The 20,581-nt window shown below is 44.0% G+C and overlaps 1 protein-coding gene across 1 annotated transcript in view; it reads left to right on the forward strand.

Annotated features, from left to right (window-relative positions):
• The window catches only part of OCA2 (OCA2 melanosomal transmembrane protein), a 489,993-nt gene that overhangs the window by 220,429 nt on the left and 248,983 nt on the right, over nucleotides 1-20,581 (forward strand). Inside the window, exons 5-6 of the mRNA XM_068268142.1 lie at nucleotides 804-861; nucleotides 4,938-5,010. Coding sequence (XP_068124243.1) covers nucleotides 804-861; nucleotides 4,938-5,010 — 131 coding nt within the window. The remainder of the gene's footprint in view (nucleotides 1-803; nucleotides 862-4,937; nucleotides 5,011-20,581) is intronic.

Below are 20,581 nucleotides of genomic sequence, written 5' to 3' on the forward strand. Positions count from 1 at the left end.
ATGGTGTGTAAGTAAATATTATTAGCCTCATTGTCAAACATTGCCAGCTTGACCCTAATCTGAAAGTCAACTCACATGTTGGTCATGACAAACAAGGATAGGCACTACGTGATAACGCTTCTAGGATGTTCTACATGTATCGTTAGGTATGCTATAGATAAGTAGTAGTATGATGTTTTATACATCAGATCTAGGCAAAAGTGCTAGTAACCTTGTGCACTAGAAAAGAAAAAAAGAATAAAAGCTCAATTTTTCACTTTTAGTTTGTCTGGATTTAAAACCCGGGCATCATGGTTGTAAGCAAAGAACATTTTCTGCAATTGCTTTCTGCTAACAGCAACAACAAGCTTAGAGCTGAATAAACCACTTCTTATGATTAGTAAATTAGTTAATGCCCCCTCTTGATCCTCTCAATTGCTTGTGCTTTGACCTGATGAAAAATTGATCTTTAATTCTTTTTTTGCTCTGCAAGTGCATCGGTAACGGTTATTAATACGTTGCTCAGACCTGATGTATAAAATATAACAATACTGCTTACTTTGTTCATACAGAATACTTAATATGTGGTGCCTCTGCAATGAATACGCCCCCCCCCCCCCCAAAAAAAAAGACCAGCTACACATTCCAATGTTTTTAGAGAATTGTTAATGTCGTGTGTCTATAGTAACAATGAAAGCACAGTTAATGAAAAATATTGAACGGATGATTGCATGATGTAAATGCTGGAGACATCAGAGAGCAGAATTATTGGATGTTCTTCTAGCCTCAATTATTTCATCCTTATTGAATTCTTTTCCTTCAAGGTGTTTCTTAAAAAACCTGAAGATAACTGGACTCTTCATCATTGTTGTTGCCTGCTCGGTGAGTGCCTCATATGCAAACATTACCTGTGGCCTGAAGCACCCTTTGTCCATTTTGAAGCTGTCATTTTCAATTCACAGCTGACTTTTCATTCAGATTACTCCCTTGGTAGAATAGCTTGGCTTACTCTAGTGACCTAGTAGCTCAGGAGTATTCTACTCTAAAAGGCTCCACAAGATGGCTCTGGAAAGCCTATTTTACTGTTTTTACTGTAGAATACACAATGTATGTTTGTCTGCAAAAATTGTACATCCCAGGAAGAGGAACATACTTTCAGAGTAGTAGCCTACAATCAGAAAACATGCATGTCAATCGTGTAGAAAAGCAACTGCTTTTTCATTTGAGAATACCAAATGTATGGGGAAGGATAAGAGATGCACATTTTTCCAAAACAATATATGTACGGTGCTGTCCATAAGTATTCATACCCCTGGCAAAGAGGAACATATTTTGACTTGGTTACTTTTATTCAAACAAAGTAGTAATTTTTTTTGACGGGAAATGACATACATGTCTCCCAAAAGATAATACGATGTACAAGAGTCATTATTGTGGAAAAAAAATATCCTCCTTTATTTACATTTGATCAAAAAGTGTCCAGTCCAAAATTATTCATACCCTTCTCCATAATCAATAGAAAAGCCTTTATTGGCTATTACAGCATTCAAACCCTTCCTATAATTCCAAATGCTTCCTATAATTGCAGACCACTTTTTGCACGTCTCCACATATTCATCTTTAGTAATGAGCTCCAAATCTTTTGAGGTTGGAGGGTCTTCTTGCCATCACCCTGATCTTTCGCTCCCTCCAAAGATTCTCAATTGGATTCAAGTCAGGACTCTGGCTGGGCCACTCCAAAACATTAATGTTGCCTGCTTACCATTTCTTCACCACTTTTGCTGTATGTTTTAGGTCATTGTCATTATGCTGAAATGTCCACTGGTGCCCAAGGCCAAGTTTCTCTGCAGACTGCCTGATGTTGTCGTTGAGAATCCTCATGCATTGCTCCTTTTTCATGGTGCTGTTTACTGTGATTAGGTTCCCTGATCCATTGGCTGAAAAACACCCCCAAAGCATTAGGTTCCCACCACCATGTTTGACAGTGGGGATGGTGTTCTTTGGATTTAAGGCTTCTCCTGTTTTATGCCAAATGAAGGAAACATCATTGTGCCAAACAATTACATTTTTGTTTCATCTGACCAGAACACAGAAGACCAGAAGTCGTCATCTTTGTCAGATGAACATTTGCAAAGGCAAAGCAAGCTTTTGTGTGCCTTATCTGGTGAAGTGGCATCCTCCTTGGTCTGCATCTGTGGAACCCAGCAGAGTGCAGTGTCCATTGGATTGTCTGCCTTGAGACATTGCCACTAGCAGAGCCCAGGTTCACCAGGATGGCTTTGGTGGTGATCCCTGGATTCTTTTTAACCTCTCTCACTATCCTCCTGGCCAGCACAGGTGTCACTTTTGGCTTCCGACCACGTCCTCAGTCCACAGTGCGGAACATCTTGTATTTTTTAATAATACTTTGCACTGTAGCCACTTGAACTTGAAAATATTTAGAAATGGCCTTCTAGCCCTTTCCTGACTTGTGAGCAGCCACAAGGTGCAGCCGCCCTCACTGAGCTCCTTTGTCTTAGCCATGACTGTCCACAAACCAACTGTAGAGAGCTGCTGTTTTTCACCAGTTGATTAAACAGCTGTTCACAATTAATCAGGGTAATTAGGATGCTTTAGAACAGCTTGGACCATTTGGAATGGTATAGAACTTTGGATTTTCCCACAGTCTGTGACAGTTTGTGAAGGGTATGAATAATATTGGACTGGACACGTTTTGCTCAAATGTAAATAAAAGCTGGGAAATGTATTTTTCCACAATGTCTCTTGTACATTGTCTTATTATCCTTTGTGAGACCTCTTTGTCATTTCCCGTCAAAAATGGTTGAATAAAAGTAACTTTAAGTCAAAATTTGTCAGGGGTATGAATAAATATGGGCAGCACTGTGTGTGTATATTTCAATTTAGCTACTCTAAATTGAAATTTATATTAGACAGCTGTGACTGCGGGAGATGGGAAGTTAACATACCCATGTGGCCGCCTGATACGATGTGTCCCACGTTGCATGCCATGTCGTGTTCCATGTCACTGCTACACTTCCTCTTTCTTGGTTGAAGGAGGAAGCGTGGGAGTGACGTGGAACTCAGACACATCGGATCAGACAGCCACGTGGGCATGTTAATCCTCCCTCTCCTACGGTCACAGCCAGTGCCGGATTTCTGGCAAGGCCACATAGGCCATGGCCTAGGGCACCAGAAATTTAGGGGCGAGCAGTGAGGGGCAGTAAAGCTTTTCTATGCAGCCATCCCTATCTACAAGGACAGATTTACCCTTTGAACCCTCTGTCCTGTACTTGTGTCCTCCCTGCAAGACCTGTAAGCTCTATCATGCAGGTACACATCAGCCTCTCATGGTGACACAATGGTTCCATCATTAACGAGATAGCAAGCATAACATAAAAGTTCTTAAGGAAAACATAACAGTCTATACGCATATTACTAAAATAGTTATTGTCTGTGACATCCAATGATGAAAAGTAAGTAGAATTCTCATTGGGGCACACAGATATAAAAAACAAATAGACAGTATAGTTGGCCTTGGGCGGTAAAAAGTACAAATCCGGCCCTGGTCACAGCTGTCTTATTTAAATTTTGATTTTGAGTAGCTATGGGTATGTAGCTAGCAACCAAAAGGAATATCCCGCTACACCAGGTGTTGGGCGAAAGTAGAAATGTCTTTATTCTTCAATCCAACATCATAACATGCAAATAAAAGCTCACGCGTATCGGATCAAAGTGTGGCTCTTTAATCATAGCTATAGTTATGATGTTGGATTGAAGAATAAAGACTTTTCTACTTTTATCTAACACCTGGTGTAGCGGGATATTACTTTGGTTGCTATCTTGATTCTGGCATTGATTTCCCTGCTCCCAGGTGCCTGTGGAGTGTGTGTGTAGCAGCCTTCCTACATCTTTTGAGTATGTAGCTACTCTTTAAATTTGCCGCTATGTAGATTTTCATTTCTACATGAAGTTGTCTTTGAGGCAAGCCACCTCTCCCATTTTTTTAAACTTGTTTTTAACCTAATTTTATACACCCTCGGGTGCTGCTTACTCCTCTTATACTAGTTAACCAAAATATCACATCTTATCAAAATCTATCAAAAATGTAAATGGATTTGGCAAGAGTTTGGTTTTAATGGACTAATATAAAACCCTTTTAGTCATTTTCCTAGTTGATGCAAAAGAAGATCCTCAATATATTCTGTTAAGAAAAATGCTCAGAAATGCCACTTTTCACTATCTGACAGCTCCCTCATCTGTCAGCCGGCATGCTGACAGAAACAGACTCCTCTTTGCACTTGGTAACTTGCTAATGATCAAAACTTCTAACAGCCATTACTTCTCTGCACTCCGTTATGAATTGTCACCTTGCACCTACTGCCGAGAAGCAATAATGTAAGTGTCCCAATAAAAAGGGAGGATTCCTAGCTCCATCTGCTACCTTGCTGACCAATGATAAACTGTCTGATGTTAAAGTGGCATTTCTGAACTTATTTTATTTAATTGTACAACGTACACTGAGATTTATTTTATCCTGCTGTTATTATATGAATAACTAAAGAGGTAATCGCATTAGAAATCCTCACTATAGTTGTAGTCATCCTTTAATTAGAGAAGAAGAGAACGATGCTGGTCTGTGTGATTTCCCTACTGATCACAAATGTTTTTTGTTGTTTGTTTTTCTTTAGCTTTACTAGGAAATGTGCATAGCTATAAATACCTACATTAACCTCCACATGCATAGATATTTAACAACAAAACTTGAACTATTAAGAAGCATTAATTAAAGTAATGCTATGTATGCATGCAGCTTTTTTTATATTTTTATTTTTTACTCCTTAATTCCCATTTGCAGATTAAGTGTAATAAGTGTTTGATTATACAGCAGTGATTACATAGCAAATTAATTTTCTGTGCATAAATAATGTGTTAATCACCTGTTTGTCATATTGCTGCAGATTTTATTCAGCACGTACCCTGATAACGGCAGCCCCTGGCAGATGTTGGCCCTGTCATCTCTGGAAAGCTATGGTATCCTTTTGTCAGTTGCTATTTTCTCTCAGCGCGCAGTGTAATGCAGTTTAATTTAAGGTGATACATAATGGTTCCTCCACTGTTCGAAGTGTGACATTCACAGAGATTCATTTTCTCCCTGTCTAAGCTCTCCCTTCTGCAGAATTAATTTCAAAGAAGAAAATGACTTGCTTCATAAAAGCTGTTCCTGTAGGATTGCCTTCAAATGATATTGCTCTTACTGAAATCTATCAAAAGCCTTATTTATATATATTTCAGGCTGTCTCATTTCTCTCTTCAAAATGGAAAATGGTGTTAAATGTTAAGTGTGTACTTAGCAAATGATTTTGGTTTCTAACCAACATTTTTTTCTCTTTTGTATTGTGTGTAGATGGATTAATTATGAATTAGTAGAGGATGCTTATCGCCTTCTGATACTAATCAAGTTATACTGCAGCTCTCAACACTAAATTTTCTCTTTTAGGAAATAAAGTGTACATGGCATTGGGTGTGTGAGAATATAAACAGTACTGGTTAGGCGGACCTAATCCGATTAAATAGAAGTACTTTACGATTACTTTTTTTTAAAATAATGACTAAGATAGGAAAGATTCTGCTTTAAAGAGAACCCGAAGTGAGAGAGATATGAAGGCTGACATATTTAATTTTAAAGGGAGGGTTCAGGGACGCTACAAAAAAAAAATAAAAATCCACATCCACTTACCTGGGGCTTCCTCCAGCCTGTGGCAGGCAGGAGGTGCCCTCGGCGCCGCTCCCGGTGGTCTCCGGTGGCCGACCCGACCTGGCCAGGTCGGGCCTCTTCTGCGCTCCATTGTGCATTCCACGTCGGTGCGCTGACGTCATCGGACGTCCTCCGGGCTGTACTTCGCAGGCTCAGAACTACTGAGCCTGTGCAGTACAGCCCGGAGGGCGTCCGACGACGTCAGCGCACCGACGTGGAACGCTGGTCGGGTCGGCCACCGGAGACCACCGGGAGCCTGCGGAGCGGCGCCGAGGGCACCTCCTGCCTTCCACGGGCTGTAGGAAGCCCCAGGTAAGTGGATCTGGATTTTTATTTTTTTTGTAGTCCCTGAACCTTCCCTTTAAACTATACTAGTTGGCAGTCCTGTTGATCCTCTGCCTCAAATACATTTAGCTATGGACCCTGAACAAGAATGCAGCGGATCAGGGGCTTGATTCACAAAAGAGTGCTAACTGTTGACTGGTTGAACTCGATGGACGTATGTCTTTTTTCAACCAAAATAACTATGTAACTATGTATGTAACTGTTAGCATGGCCGTTTTTCGCGCAAATTTTTGTGCAAAATTGGTTTCGCGCGAAATCTCGCGTTTGCACGTGACAACGATACAGATTTTGCGTGAAAATGTAATGTTTAATTGTGTGCGAAAATTCGCGATCATGCACAAACGCGAACATTTGAGCGAAAACGGCCATGCTAACAGTTCGCACTCTTTTTTTGTGAATCAAGCCCCAGGTGTTTCTGACAAAAAAAAATAAATCTGAAACACACTTAAAACAAGCAAGTTGCTGTTCTTGTTAAACACTACTGATGCCAACAAACGCTACTGTGGGATCAACAGGACTTCCAGGCAACAGACATTGTAAATAAGTATGACAGGCTTCATATACAGTACCTCTTGTTTCGGGTTCCCTTTCATTTGAAATGCTAGCACAGAATTTTAAGTCTAATTATGGTGTATGACAATATTTAGTACTTTACTTTGAATATGTACAGCACCAGAATATGTTGGAGCTTTATAAATTAATAATAATTTTACATAGCACTGTAATGAGATGGTCCCACACAGTAGGTAAGTGGTGGTACTGCATGCAAAAAAAAATAAAATAAAATAAAAATTGCAGTCACTTGGTTAGAGGAGTTGAGCTGTCCATCTGCAGATCATTATGTACATACTGTATAAGAGGAGCTATTGACAACTGAAACTTTGATATTGCATGCTTCATTTACAGGGAGAGGACATGCTTGGAGACAGCAAAGTTATGATCAGGGTCAGAGTAAGGCATCTTTCCCACATAACAGATATTGCATGCCATGTGTGTTTTGTTTGTGTTGTTTTGATTTGTATTGTATTGCAAAAAAATTGCATTGCATTTGTCTTGCATTGCTTTGCAAATTTTGTATGGAAATTTTATGCAGAAAAAACTGCTTTTTTTTCTGCAACGGACGTGATTTGCATACGATGCAAGTCAGAGGGCTTTGCAAATTTTAGCATTCCAAATTCAAATTATGAATATTTGCATGCAACTGTCTACACACAATTTCATGTAAATTTAACTTTGATATGCATGGACAAATTGTAATGGAAAAAGCGAACAAAAAAGAAAAAGTAAAAAATCGCAAAATGCAGAATTAAAAATATGGAAAAACTTGGAAAACAAATCCCAAAATGGAAGGAATATGTGTGAAGGCAGCCTAAGAGAAGATTAAAGGACAACTGTAACGAGGGATATGGAGGCTGCCATATTCAATGTCCTTTTAAACAATAACCGTTGCCCGGCAGCCCTGCTGATCTATTTGGCTGCAGTAGTGTCTGAATCACACTAGAAACAAGCATGCAGATAATGTTTTCAGATCTGGAAATAATGTCAGAAACATCTGATATGCTTTTACTTGATTAGGATCTATGGCGAAAAGTATTAGTCAGGGCCGGATTTGTACTTTCCAGCGCCCAAGGCCAGGTACCACCAACTGCCCCCCCCCCCCTTCCCCAACACTATTCTGTCCGAGAACCTTACTAGTGATCACTGGTTTGAATGGGCTCCTTTCCATTGTGCTGCTCTGCCTTCCATTCAGCAAAGAAGCAATGCTCTGTCCACTCGCGCTCCCTGCCCACAGGTGCACAGCAGCCAATACTGTTCTGGGCATGAATACTTCAGAAGTGATGGTCATGTATGAGCAGTACTTGTCAAGTAAGCATAGTCATAACACTCCTGGTCTTGGCTGCTTTGCACGTCCAGATGGGTGCAAAATTACAAGGAGCTCGAGTGAACAGAGTATGCGATGCTTCTTTGTCCTCTGTGCCACCAGCTGCAGTCAGAGCCACAAACAAATGACAGGGCAGTCTAATGGAGAGAATCCCATGTAAAACAGAGAAGAGGTAAGTGGCAAACGGCAGCATCTTGTCAGTATACAGGAAGAAGGCGGCTTAGTAACAGAAAGCTTTTTCTTTTTCTTTTAAGTTAGCCATAATAGCCAATAAATGATATAATCCTGATTAAAAACTTTCTGCTTTCACTGAAGACTAAGACTGTACAATACTCTACTGCTACAAATTTAAAGAGACTCTGAAGCGAGAATAAATCTCGCTTCAGAGCTTATATATAGCAGTGGCATGTGTGCCCCTGCTAAAACGCCGCTATCCCGCGGCTTAACGGGGGTCCCTTCACCCCCAAATCCCCCCTTGCATAATCTACGACCAACTTGGTCGTAGATTTTGCTGCTGCTGGAGGCAGGGCTAATGGCTGCAGCACTGCCTCTCAGCGCCATCTATCAGCGGCAGATCGCCGCCTCTCCCCCGCCCCTCTCAGTAAAGGAAGACTGAGAGGGGCAGGGGAGAGGCAGAGATACGCGCTGACAGACGCATGTGAGGCAGGGCTGCGGCCATTAGCCCTGCCTCACCAGGAAGAGATCCCCGGGCACCACGGAGGGGATTTGGGGGGTAAGGGACCCCCGTTCAGCCGCGGGATAGCGGCGGTTTAGCAGGGGCACACATGCCCCTGCTTGAATATAAGAGCTTAAGCGAGATTTATTCATCAATACAGAGCAGGGCGTTGCGCTGCGGACCAGAAGAGATACTTTACTTTAACATATGACCTCTTCTTTCTCCAAGTAGTGCCGTCCTTCTGATCTTATCTGATTTTGTTTCCATGGCCTTTGTGGCCTTCCCAGAAATCTGGCCCTCATTAGAAGCAGAGGATCAGCAGGATACCCAGGCAATTTGTATTGTGTAAAAGGAAATGCATATGGCAGCCTCCATATCCCTCATTACAGTTGCCCTAATGTCCTTTATGTGTATAGTCTGGGCTATAAATACTATTAGGCATCTGAGGTCCAATACCAGTGGATGCACAATAGCAGCTTTACCAACAAACGTTAAAACAAATCCCCTGAATGGAAACTTCTAGGTCTCAGGAATATTATTTTTAGTTCAATAATAGCAGATGCTTGTAAATACAGCATCAGTCTAGCAGTGATCACTCCTTGCAATGCTTATTCCCTTGCTGTCATTTTTTTATCCCTTCTAAAGTGCCATTAACATCTGCACTGTCATCATTGCATAGAGGAGGGGAGAGGAGGCACAGCTATCCTTGTGATGAGGGCTGTCATGCGGGGCAAAGTCATAACAGGAACAGGCTGCTTGTTAAAAAGTAAAGTTTTAACCATTTTCACTACTATAATTTTGCTGTAATGCAGATTGCACTTTTAACATTCGTCTTCCTACTTTTTGGAAGCCTCTCTTGGTGAATGCTTAGTGTTCAATTCCATTAGTCTACACAGTTAAGTAAAACTCCACTGATAATTTCTTCAAAGTATGATTATATTATTGGTATTGTGTACCTAGGATGAGTTTTGCTTGCTTCCGCTCCCAAGAACAGGAAGTATGGTGGAATCTCTCCAATGGGAGCACAGATGACTGCTATGAGTGTGGAAGAGTTTTTATTTTCCCACTCTTGTCAGGTTTTTATTTTTGTGTCCTCACTCCATTCAAAACTGTAAAAAAAAAAAAGTTTCACTTACCTGGGGCTTCTGCCAGCCCTTTGCAGCTGACCTCTTCCCACACAGTCACTCACTGATGCTCTGGTCCCACGCTGTGGCTCACTTTCACTTCACGCAGTTCGAGTGCACTGCCTCCTCGTTCTCACTCACGTAGCCGGACGCGTTCTGCGCAGTAGAGATTTTCCCGTACTGCGCAGGGTGCTCCTGGCTACAGGAACGCGTACTAGGATACGTGTGGCCAGGGCGCAATGGAGGTAGACTTACAAGCCATTCTCCGTTAAGGGAAAAAAGTGAGCCGCGGCGGGGGAACGGAGAATCGGTCCAGGACTGCGAGGGCACAGGTCGGCTGCAGGGGGCTGGCAGAAGCCCCAGGAAAGTGAAACTATTATTATTTTTTTTTTTTTTATACAGTTTTCAGTTCCGCCTAAAAATACATCAGTATTATGTGTATTCAGGCTTGTATTTTGTCATGATTTTTTTTTTCCGCAGATATATCAGACTTGCATAAATAGCCAGATGCAGTTAAAACATAGTAAAAGTTGTATAACAACTCTATTTAAATGGGTTGTGTGTCTACCTCAAAGCTGGACACCCATGAAAGTTCTGATGGCGCATGGGTGAGTGAAGATGTGTAATATATGGACAATGAAATACGGTGTCGGTGATGTATAAAATCTGACATTACTGTAACGATTGGTGTCAGCAAGAGGCACAAATATCTGATTAAGTGGTGATATACAGAATCACCACTAATGCAGATATGTTAGAGTGAAATAGTAAGTATCTTCCTGATGGTAAATCAGCGGAAGGCTCACTAACACGGTAAGTGCCTGAAATGATCTACTCAGACCAGTGTCACACCCCGAACCTTGATTATTGGGGATCCGCAGTATCGCCAATAATACAAGGATAGACCCGATTATATAGCAATCTGCGGAATTGCTAATAATGCGGGTAGATGTAAAGCAGTGGACACACGAACAACATGAAAATATACAAAGCAGTAAATATTCACAAAGTTGTGGAAATATCCACCACACGGCAATTCCTCAGAGGTGTGGTTACCTCTGAATGGGAACCCCGTGTGTGAGATCCCCCAAAGTGGCAGTGGAGGAATCTCAGCCTCTGGCAGTAACGGTCTGCTAGGGCCGGCGTCTCAGGGAGGCAAGCCTCAGATAATAACCCAACAGTAGGAGACGTTCCACTGAAGGGAGCAAGGTCAGACAGAAAGAGGTTCGGCAACAGTACAGGCGGCAACAGTACAGAGACGTGAGACGAGAGAATAGTCAGGAACCAAGCCAATAGTCGTTAACGGTACGGGCTGGCAGAGTACAGAATCAGGAAGCAGAAGAGAAGTCAAGACAGGCACAGAATCATACACAGAGAATCAATAACAATAATAATAATCTCCTAGTCTAGGTGTGAAGTCCTTGGTTTCAACACCTGGGATCTAGTCTAAGGTCTGAGTGCTGACACAGGGTATCGCAAACACAGACAAAGTGTGACTGAAAAGCACTTCCTTATATACTGCCTGGTAGAGAAGTCTCCACCCCAGGCAGCAACCAATCAGAGCAGGCTAAAATGTCAGCTGACCTCCAGGTCAGCTGACACGCTTTCTAAGAGTATAAAGGCGTGTCTGGTGTGCGGCCGCACCCCCTAGAGGCAAGATGGCAGAACCCTGGTGAACAGCATGTTGGTGAGTTTGGAGCAGAGTGCTCGGACGGGTGTGCGCAGCGGATGCGGACGAATTTCCGCATCCCGCGTTGGAAGGTCCGCTTGCCGGACTGGATGCGACCATATTTCCGCAATCCATCCGGCGTTGCAGATTTTTCGTTACAGTACCCCTCCCTCTAGGCGTGGACTCCGGACACGTCCCACCTGGCCTGTCAGGATGGAGCTCATGGAACCGTCTCCTAAGTTTATCAGCATGTAAATCACCTGCTTTGACCCAGGATCTTTCCTCTAGACCGTACCCTCTCCAATGCACCAAATACTGCACTGAACCCTGAACTCGTCTGGAGTCCAAGATCTCCTCAACCTCCCATTCAGGCTCACCATCAACCATGACAGGGTGAGGAGGGGGGGAATCCACCTGAACAGCTGGTTTCAGGAGTGACACATGAAAGGCTTTCCCCACCTTTAGAGACTGCGGTAACCTGACTCTGTAAGTAACACGATTAACCCTTTCGGAAATTGGATATGGTCCAATATACCTGGGCCCCAGTTTCGCGGATGGCTGCCTCAGAGCTATATGACGAGTTGATATCCAAACTCTGTCTCCTGGTTTAAACTCCCACTCCGCAGACCGTCTCTTATCTGCCTGCCTCTTCTGTATGATGAAAGCCTTTTTTAAATTTTCTCCGACATTAGCCCAAATCCTCTTGAAAGATTCCTGCCACTCCTCCAGGACAGGGAATGGAGAGGTCGACACTGGCAAAGGAGAAAATTTGGGAGATTTCCCATTGACAATTTGAAAAGGCGCATAACCAGAGGACTCATTCCTGAGATTGTTATGTGCGAACTCAGACAATGGTAGAAACTCCGCCCACTGGTGTTGGGCGTCCGCCACATAACATCTCAGGAACTGTTCCAAAGATTGATTGGTCCTCTCTGTCTGGCCGTTGGTCTGTGGATGGTAACCTGATGAAAAGGACAACGACATACCCATCCCCTTACAGAAGGCCCGCCAGAACCTAGAGACAAACTGGACCCCTCTGTCTGAGACAACATTCTCTGGAATGCCGTGTAATTTAAAGATATTTTGAATAAAAAGATCTGCTAATTTTTGAGCAGTAGGGAAACCACTCAAAGGCACAAAGTGGGCCATCTTACTGAATCTGTCTGTGACCACCCATATGACAGTCTTTCCATTGGAATCTGGAAGTTCTCCCACGAAGTCCATGGAAATATGTGTCCATGGCTCCTGAGGGGAGGGCAGAGACTGCAAAGTTCCAACTGGAGCCAGTCGGGAGGGTTTGCTCCTGGCACAGACGGTACAGGTCTTAACAAATTCCTTGCAATCTTGTTGTAGAGATGGCCACCAGACAGATCTACACAACAATTCTTGGGTTCGGGTAATGCCAGGGTGTCCAGCATTCTTGTGTCCATGAAACAACTGCAGCACTTTGGGACGTAAAGTACAAGGGACATAAAGAACCCCTCTTGGTTTCCCTTCTGGCACTTCTAATTGAAAAGGACTTAAGAGGCTAGGAAGGTCTTCAACTATCTCAGTGGCTGCCAGGATGATCTCTTTCGACAGAATACTTTCTGAGGAAGGAGATGGAGCAGTTTCAGGTTCAAAACAACGAGAAAGGGCGTCCGCTTTAACGTTCTTACTCCCTGGTGTGAATGTAATTATAAAATTAAAACGGCAGAAAAAGAGAGCCCATCTAGCCTGTCTGGGGGTGAGTCTTTTAGCTTTTTCAATGTACTGTAAATTTTTATGATCCGTGTACACAGTAATTACATGCTCCGCCCCCTCTAACCAGTGGCGCCACTCCTCAAAAGCAAGCTTGATGGCTAATAATTCCCTGTTTCCAACATCATAATTTCTCTGGGCAGGAGAGAATTTTCTGGAAAAAAAAGCACAGGGATGAAGCTTGCCCTGAAGTCCTGAACGTTGAGACAATACTGCTCCTACTCCAACCTCCGAGGCATCCACCTCCACTATAAATGGGTAAGCAACATCTACATGACGTAATATGGGAGCAGAACAGAATGCCTCTTTCAGAGAGGAAAATGCCCCAACTGCTTCTTCTGACCAATGAGTGGCATCAGCCCCTTTTTTTGTCAAATTAGTAAGCGGAGACACCACCGAAGAGAACCCCTTGATAAATTTTCTATAATAATTTGCGAATCCCAAGAATCTCTGTAGTGCTTTAAGCCCAGATGGTTGTGGCCAATCCCTTACAGCAGAGACCTTTTTGGGATCCATGGACAACCCTGATGTAGAGATAATGTAACCAAGAAAGGCAATCTCCTTTACCTCAAAAACACATTTCTCTAATTTCGCAAACAATTGATTCTCCCTGAGTCTTTGTAACACATACTTCACATGTTGGCGGTGTTCCGTGATATTTTTAGAAAATATTAAGATATCATCTAAGTAGACGATTACAAAGCGACCCAGTACCTCCCTAAAAATCTCGTTGACGAACTCCTGAAAAACTGCAGGAGCGTTACACAACCCAAAGGGCATCACCAAGTATTCGTAATGCCCCTTGGGAGTGTTGAATGCCGTCTTCCATTCATCTTCCTCCCTGATACGGATCAAATTGTAGGCCCCCCTTAGATCCAACTTAGTGAAAACAGAAGCCCCGGGAACCTGTGTAAATAAATCGTCGATTAGCGGTAGTGGATACCGATTCTTAATCGTGATCTTATTTAGACCCCTGTAGTCAATACAGGGGCGCAAACCACCATCTTTTTTCTGAACGAAAAAGAATCCCGCTCCTGCAGGAGATCTTGAAGGGCGGATGAAACCCTTCTGCAAATTCTCCTGAATGTACTCGTCCATGGCCAATTTTTCCGGGGACGAGAGGTTGTATAGGTGGCCCCTGGGTGGCATGGTTCCTGGTTTCAAATCTATTGGGCAATCAAAAGGTCTATGGGGGGGTAATTGATCTGCTGCCCTAGGACAAAAGACATCAGCATATTCCTGATATTGTGGAGGTACTCCTTCCACTTGAATCTTAGTAGAACACAAAACTACATTCTGTAAACAATGTTGTGTACAATAAGGCGACCAAGTAGTCAACTGCCCATTCCCCCAATCAAACTGAGGAGAATGTAATCGTAACCAGGGCAACCCTAGTATCACCGTAGAGGTAGACATCTTTAAAACGAAAAACTGTATGACCTCCCTGTGCAGAGCTCCCACTTGCAGCGAGAGGGGAGGTGTCTGACACAGTGGGGACTTTCCTTGCAAAGGAGTGTCATCAATCGCTGTAACATATAAATGTCTTCCTACCGGAAGTACAGGGATATTTAAACTTAAAGCAAAGCTTAAATCTAAAAAGTTAGCTGTTGACCCGGAATCTACAAATGCTGTGGTAGGAAAGTTCTTCCCTTCCCAATTTAGGGAACAGGGCAATAAAATTTTTTCTTGTTTTGGAGGTAAAACAATTCCGCTTAGGGTGGTACCCCCTACCACACCTAAGCCGAGGAGTTTCCCGACTTCCTACCACAGTTTTGTGCAATGTGGCCCTTTTCCCCGCAGTACATGCAAAGACCCTCTCTGCGTCTTCTTGACCTTTCCGCCTCCGTGAGGCGCCCGTGGCCTAACTGCATCGGCTCCTCAGTCTCAACTGCTGCCGAGCTACTGGCCCCAGAAGTCCTAGAGTACATGGGGTACCTGCCCTTCTTGTTGTACCTCAGACGCCTATCTATTTTAATAGACAGCGTAATAGCCTCATCTAGATCTTTGGGTTCCGGATGACTAACCATCACGTCAGTTACTGCTTCTGACAACCCATCTAGGTATCTATCCAAGAGTGCATATCGCTCCCATCTAGAGGACACAGCCCACTTCCTAAACTCTGACGCATACTCCTCAGCAGTACTGCGTCCTTGTCTAAGGTTTTTGAGCTTACGTTCGGCCGTGGCGGCACTATCTGGATCATCGTAGATGACCGCCATGGCCTTAAAAAACTCCTGGACAGAAGACAGAGCAGGATGCTCATCAGGTAAGCCATAAGCCCACGTCTGGGAATCTGCATGCAATAGAGTCTTGATAAGAGTGACCTTCTGAGCCTCGGTTCCCGAGGACACAGGTTTCATCTCAAAGTAAGACAGCACTCTGTGACGGAAATTCTGGAAATCTGACCTTGTGCCTGAAAATTTCTCAGGAATGTTCATTTTAGGCTCGCTAAGAGCCGGGGGAGGTAGAACGTTAAGTGGTGATTGCAACCTTTGGACAGTCTCATTTAACTGAGTAATCTGAGCCTGCTGTGCAGTTACAGTAATCTTCAGCTGTTCTAACTCTGCCCTTACAGTCTGAAGCTGGTTTATCACCCCCTCCATCTTACTTCTTTATGGTCTGTGTTTCTGTAACGATTGGTGTCAGCAAGAGGCACAAATATCTGATTAAGTGGTGATATACAGAATCACCACTAATGCAGATATGTTAGAGTGAAATAGTAAGTATCTTCCTGATGGTAAATCAGCGGAAGGCTCACTAACACGGTAAGTGCCTGAAATGATCTACTCAGACCAGTGTCACACCCCGAACCTTGATTATTGGGGATCCGCAGTATCGCCAATAATACAAGGATAGACCCGATTATATAGCAATCTGCGGAATTGCTAATAATGCGGGTAGATGTAAAGCAGTGGACACACGAACAACATGAAAATATACAAAGCAGTAAATATTCACAAAGTTGTGGAAATATCCACCACACGGCAATTCCTCAGAGGTGTGGTTACCTCTGAATGGGAACCCCGTGTGTGAGATCCCCCAAAGTGGCAGTGGAGGAATCTCAGCCTCTGGCAGTAACGGTCTGCTAGGGCCGGCGTCTCAGGGAGGCAAGCCTCAGATAATAACCCAACAGTAGGAGACGTTCCACTGAAGGGAGCAAGGTCAGACAGAAAGAGGTTCGGCAACAGTACAGGCGGCAACAGTACAGAGACGTGAGACGAGAGAATAGTCAGGAACCAAGCCAATAGTCGTTAACGGTACGGGCTGGCAGAGTACAGAATCAGGAAGCAGAAGAGAAGTCAAGACAGGCACAGAATCATACACAGAGAATCAATAACAATAATAATAATCTCCTAGTCTAGGTGTGAAGTCCTTGGTTTCAACACCTGGGATCTAGTCTAAGGTCTGAGTGCTGACACAGGGTATCGCAAACACAGACAAAAGGTGACTGAAAAGCACTTCCTTATATACTGCCTGGTAGAGAAGTCTCCACCCCAGGCAGCAACCAATCAGAGCAGGCTAAAATGTCAGCTGACCTCCAGGTCAGCTGACACGCTTTCTAAGAGTATAAAGGCGTGTCTGGTGTGCGGCCGCACCCCCTAGAGGCAAGATGGCAGAACCCTGGTGAACAGCATGTTGGTGAGTTTGGAGCAGAGTGCTCGGACGGGTGTGCGCAGCGGATGCGGACGAATTTCCGCATCCCGCGTTGGAAGGTCCGCTTGCCGGACTGGATGCGACCATATTTCCGCAATCCATCCGGCGTTGCAGATTTTTCGTTACAATTACTTTTATCAATGGGAATTATGATCTGTTACTTTCCTCCTGATCATTCTAAGGGCTTTTTACAGACCTTATTATAATCAATGAGACACTTTAAGTATTCTATTTAAGAGCTGTTCATGACAATGCCATTTTTAGTTAAGGGAAAAGTACATGATAATGGTTCTCCAGCCTGAGCACCTTTTTAAATTTGTTCCAAATCTAAAAACCGTATTGGGAAACTCATGCAACTGAATTTTTTTTTTTTTAATTCATTTTATTTTTTAAATATGGCAGGCAGAATGTGGTATAGCTACAGAGCCATGCATATGCTCCATTGCAAATTTTACACTGAGATCTCTTCTTTCCAGAACGTTGTTTTTCTTCTTTTGAAAAAACTGCAGGATGAGAAAAATTTAAAACCTGACTTCCAAGCACAGCTAAATTAGTGGCATTTTTTAAGACAAAAGGTTTGAAGTTAGTACCCTGAACTTCTGCCACTGTGCCTGAATGTCTGCCTCCTCGATAGTGTCAGGCAGACCCCAGAGAGAGAGTGTGACAGTGTGCAGCTGCTCAGAATATTCTATACAGGTTTGCTTCATCAGGTTGGAAGAATCTTGTAATATGGGCAGCAGGGGCTTTTTAGGCATAGGCATTACAGGCCATTGCCTGGAGCACTATTGGTCCTGGGGGCCCCATGCCCCTGGATTAAGCCCCAAACCCAAAAAAAAGACCCACCCTCAGACTAAGCCCCTCCCCCAGTGTGTTATATTACCTGCTTCTGTTGCATCTGGGTAGCATAAGTTGCAGGCAGCTGCCATGCTCCTCTGTGCCACCTCTCCCCACCCCTGGATCTTTCTGTCCCCTTGTGCATCCTCCTTTTCTCCTTTTGGAAACACAAAAGATGAAACCGAGAGCCCAATATGGTGTAGTATGTCAAGATAAATGAAGTATAGTCTAGATAATAGTGATATACTCACAAAGATAGGTTACCTCAAAGGCAACCACTGGATGTGCAGGTGGGGAGAATTATAACCTGACCCCACTCAGGTAATAAGAAGTCGCTCTCTGTAGATAGGAAAAGTTGGGGATACACCCCTCCACCCAGGGTGGACAATATCAATAGATAAATGGTAGTAACAGAGGTGCCAAAGTAGTATAAAAAAGCTAAAAACTGTTTTAAAAGGAGGGGGTAGGTGGACTCCACCCTCAGGTACACAATGACAAGCCAATAAGCCGTTAGAAACCAACAGTAAAATTTATTATAAGTTCTCCAGGTATGCAATGCGTTTCGCGGGTCAACAGCCCACTTCCTCAGGCAATCAAGATCGGAGATACACAATGCTGTGTCACTAGAAGGGCCAAGCGCCTACTGTCTAGGACAGAGCTGTTGTTTGTCACGTGGATGCCTGGCATGAAACAGGAATGGAAGAGGGAGGTGGGATTTTGAAAAAGTGTGTGTGTGTGTATACTATATATATATGTGTGTGTGTGTGTGTGTGTGTGTGTGTAGAGATGGCCTGAACTTCCGATTTTCGGTTCGCGAATCTCCTACGAAAGTTTGGTTCGCGCGAACTTTCGCGAACCACAACAGACTGCAATGGGGAGGCGAACTTTGAAAACTAGAAAAATTTATGCTGGCCACAAAAGTGATGGAAAAGATGTTTCAAGGGGTCTAACACCTGGAGGGGGCATGGCGGAGTGGGATACTCGCCAAAAGTCCCAGAGAAAAATCTGGATTGGACGCAAAGCAGTGTTTTAAGGGCAGAAATCACATTGAATGCTAAATTGCAGGCCTAAAGTGCTTTAAAACATCTTGCATGTGTATACATAAATCGGGGAGTGTAATTAGAGTACTGCTTCACACTAACGCACCAAACTTTGTGAAACGCAACACAAACAGCTGTTTGTGTAGTGACAGCCGTGCTGGACTGGTGCGCACCATGGCGAGATTGCTCTTCCTCACTCAGTGATGTCAGGTAATGTCTGACTGCCTTATCAACTTTCGATGGTTCTTTCTCTACCATTGTTAAAGCTTACATCTATTTTTTTAAATACTTGTTTTGCTTGTTGTTCAGTACCTGCAACGAGTATCTTTTATGGAGGGCAAGTCTGCCATTGTGAGTGACCACGGGTAATGGCCGGGGAATCCTGGTTCGATACCGGTCCGTAGTGGGAGCCTAAGAAACGGCTACCCACCACCACACATCCAAGGAAGGCAGCAGGCACGCTGTGGACAAAGGAGCAGGAACGGCTACCACACATCCAAGGAAGGCAGCAGGCATGGCATGCACGTCCCGAGGTAGTGACCAAAAACAATGTGCACCTGTCACACACAGACAGGTAGCGGACAGGCACAGTGACACTGCGTGCACTCACATAGGTAGGTGGGTGCACTGTGAACAGGTAGTTAGGTATATGCAGTGAAAGGTATTACAATGTTCACCTGTCACACACAGACAGGTAGCGGTCAGCGGACAGGCACAGTGACACTGCAGGCGCTCAACTCATGTAGGTAGGTGGGTGCACTGTGAACAGGTAGGTAGGTATATGCAGTAATGGGTATTACAATGTGCACTTGCCACACACAAAAGTAGTCACTGAATGTGTTGGGCCTGGCAGTGGCACACACACTGTATGAATTATCAGGTCTATGCAACACAAGTGTCACTGGGACTAGTGTTGGGCGAACACCTAGATGTTCGGGTTCGAGAACGTTCGCCGAACATCGCCGCGATGTTCGGGTGTTCGCGCCGAACTCCGAACATAATGGAAGTCAATGAGGACCCGAACTTTCGTGCTTTGTAAAGCTTCCTTACATGCTACATACCCCAAATTAGCAGGGTATGTGCACCTTGGGAGTGGGTACAAGAGGGAAAAAAATATTTGAAAAAGAGCTTATAGTTTTTGAGAAAATTGATTGTAAAGTTTCAAAGGAAAAACGGTCTTTTAAATGCTGAAAATGTCATGTTTCTTTGCACAGGTAACATGCTTTTTACCGCCATGCAGTCATAAATGTAATAAAGAGAAGAGGTTCCATAAACAGGGACCGGTAACGCTAACCCAGCAGCAGCAGCAGCAGCACATGTGATGGAACAGGAGGAGGCGCAGGAGGAGAAGGCCACGCTTTCAGACACAACAACCCAGGCCTTGCATGAGGACAAGAAGCGTGCGGATAGCATGCTTTTTACCGCCATGCAGTCATAAATGTAATAAAGAGAAGAGGTTCCATAAACAGGGAGCGGTAACGCTAACCCAGCAGCAGCAGCAGCAGCACACGTGATGGAACAGGAGGAGGCGAAGGAGGAGAAGGCCACGCTTTTTGAGACACAACAACCCAGGCCTTGCATGAGGACAAAAAGCATGCGGCTATAGCAGCAATGCTTTTTGCCGCCATGCAGTCATAAATGTAATACAGATGAGAGGTTCAATAAACAGGGACCGGAAACGCTAAACCATCCCAGATGTTCATTGGTCATGTTACTTGGTTGGGGTCCTGGAGTGTTGCGTAGTCGTTTCCAATCCAGGATTGATTCATTTTAATTTGAGTCAGACGGTCTGCATTTTCTGTGTAGAGGCGGATACGCCGATCTGTGACGATGCCTCCGGCAGCACTGAAACAGCGTTCCGACATAACGCTGGCTGCCGGGCA

The sequence above is a fragment of the Hyperolius riggenbachi genome, chromosome 2 (assembly GCF_040937935.1).
Source record: "Hyperolius riggenbachi isolate aHypRig1 chromosome 2, aHypRig1.pri, whole genome shotgun sequence".
Lineage (NCBI taxonomy): Eukaryota > Metazoa > Chordata > Amphibia > Anura > Hyperoliidae > Hyperolius > Hyperolius riggenbachi.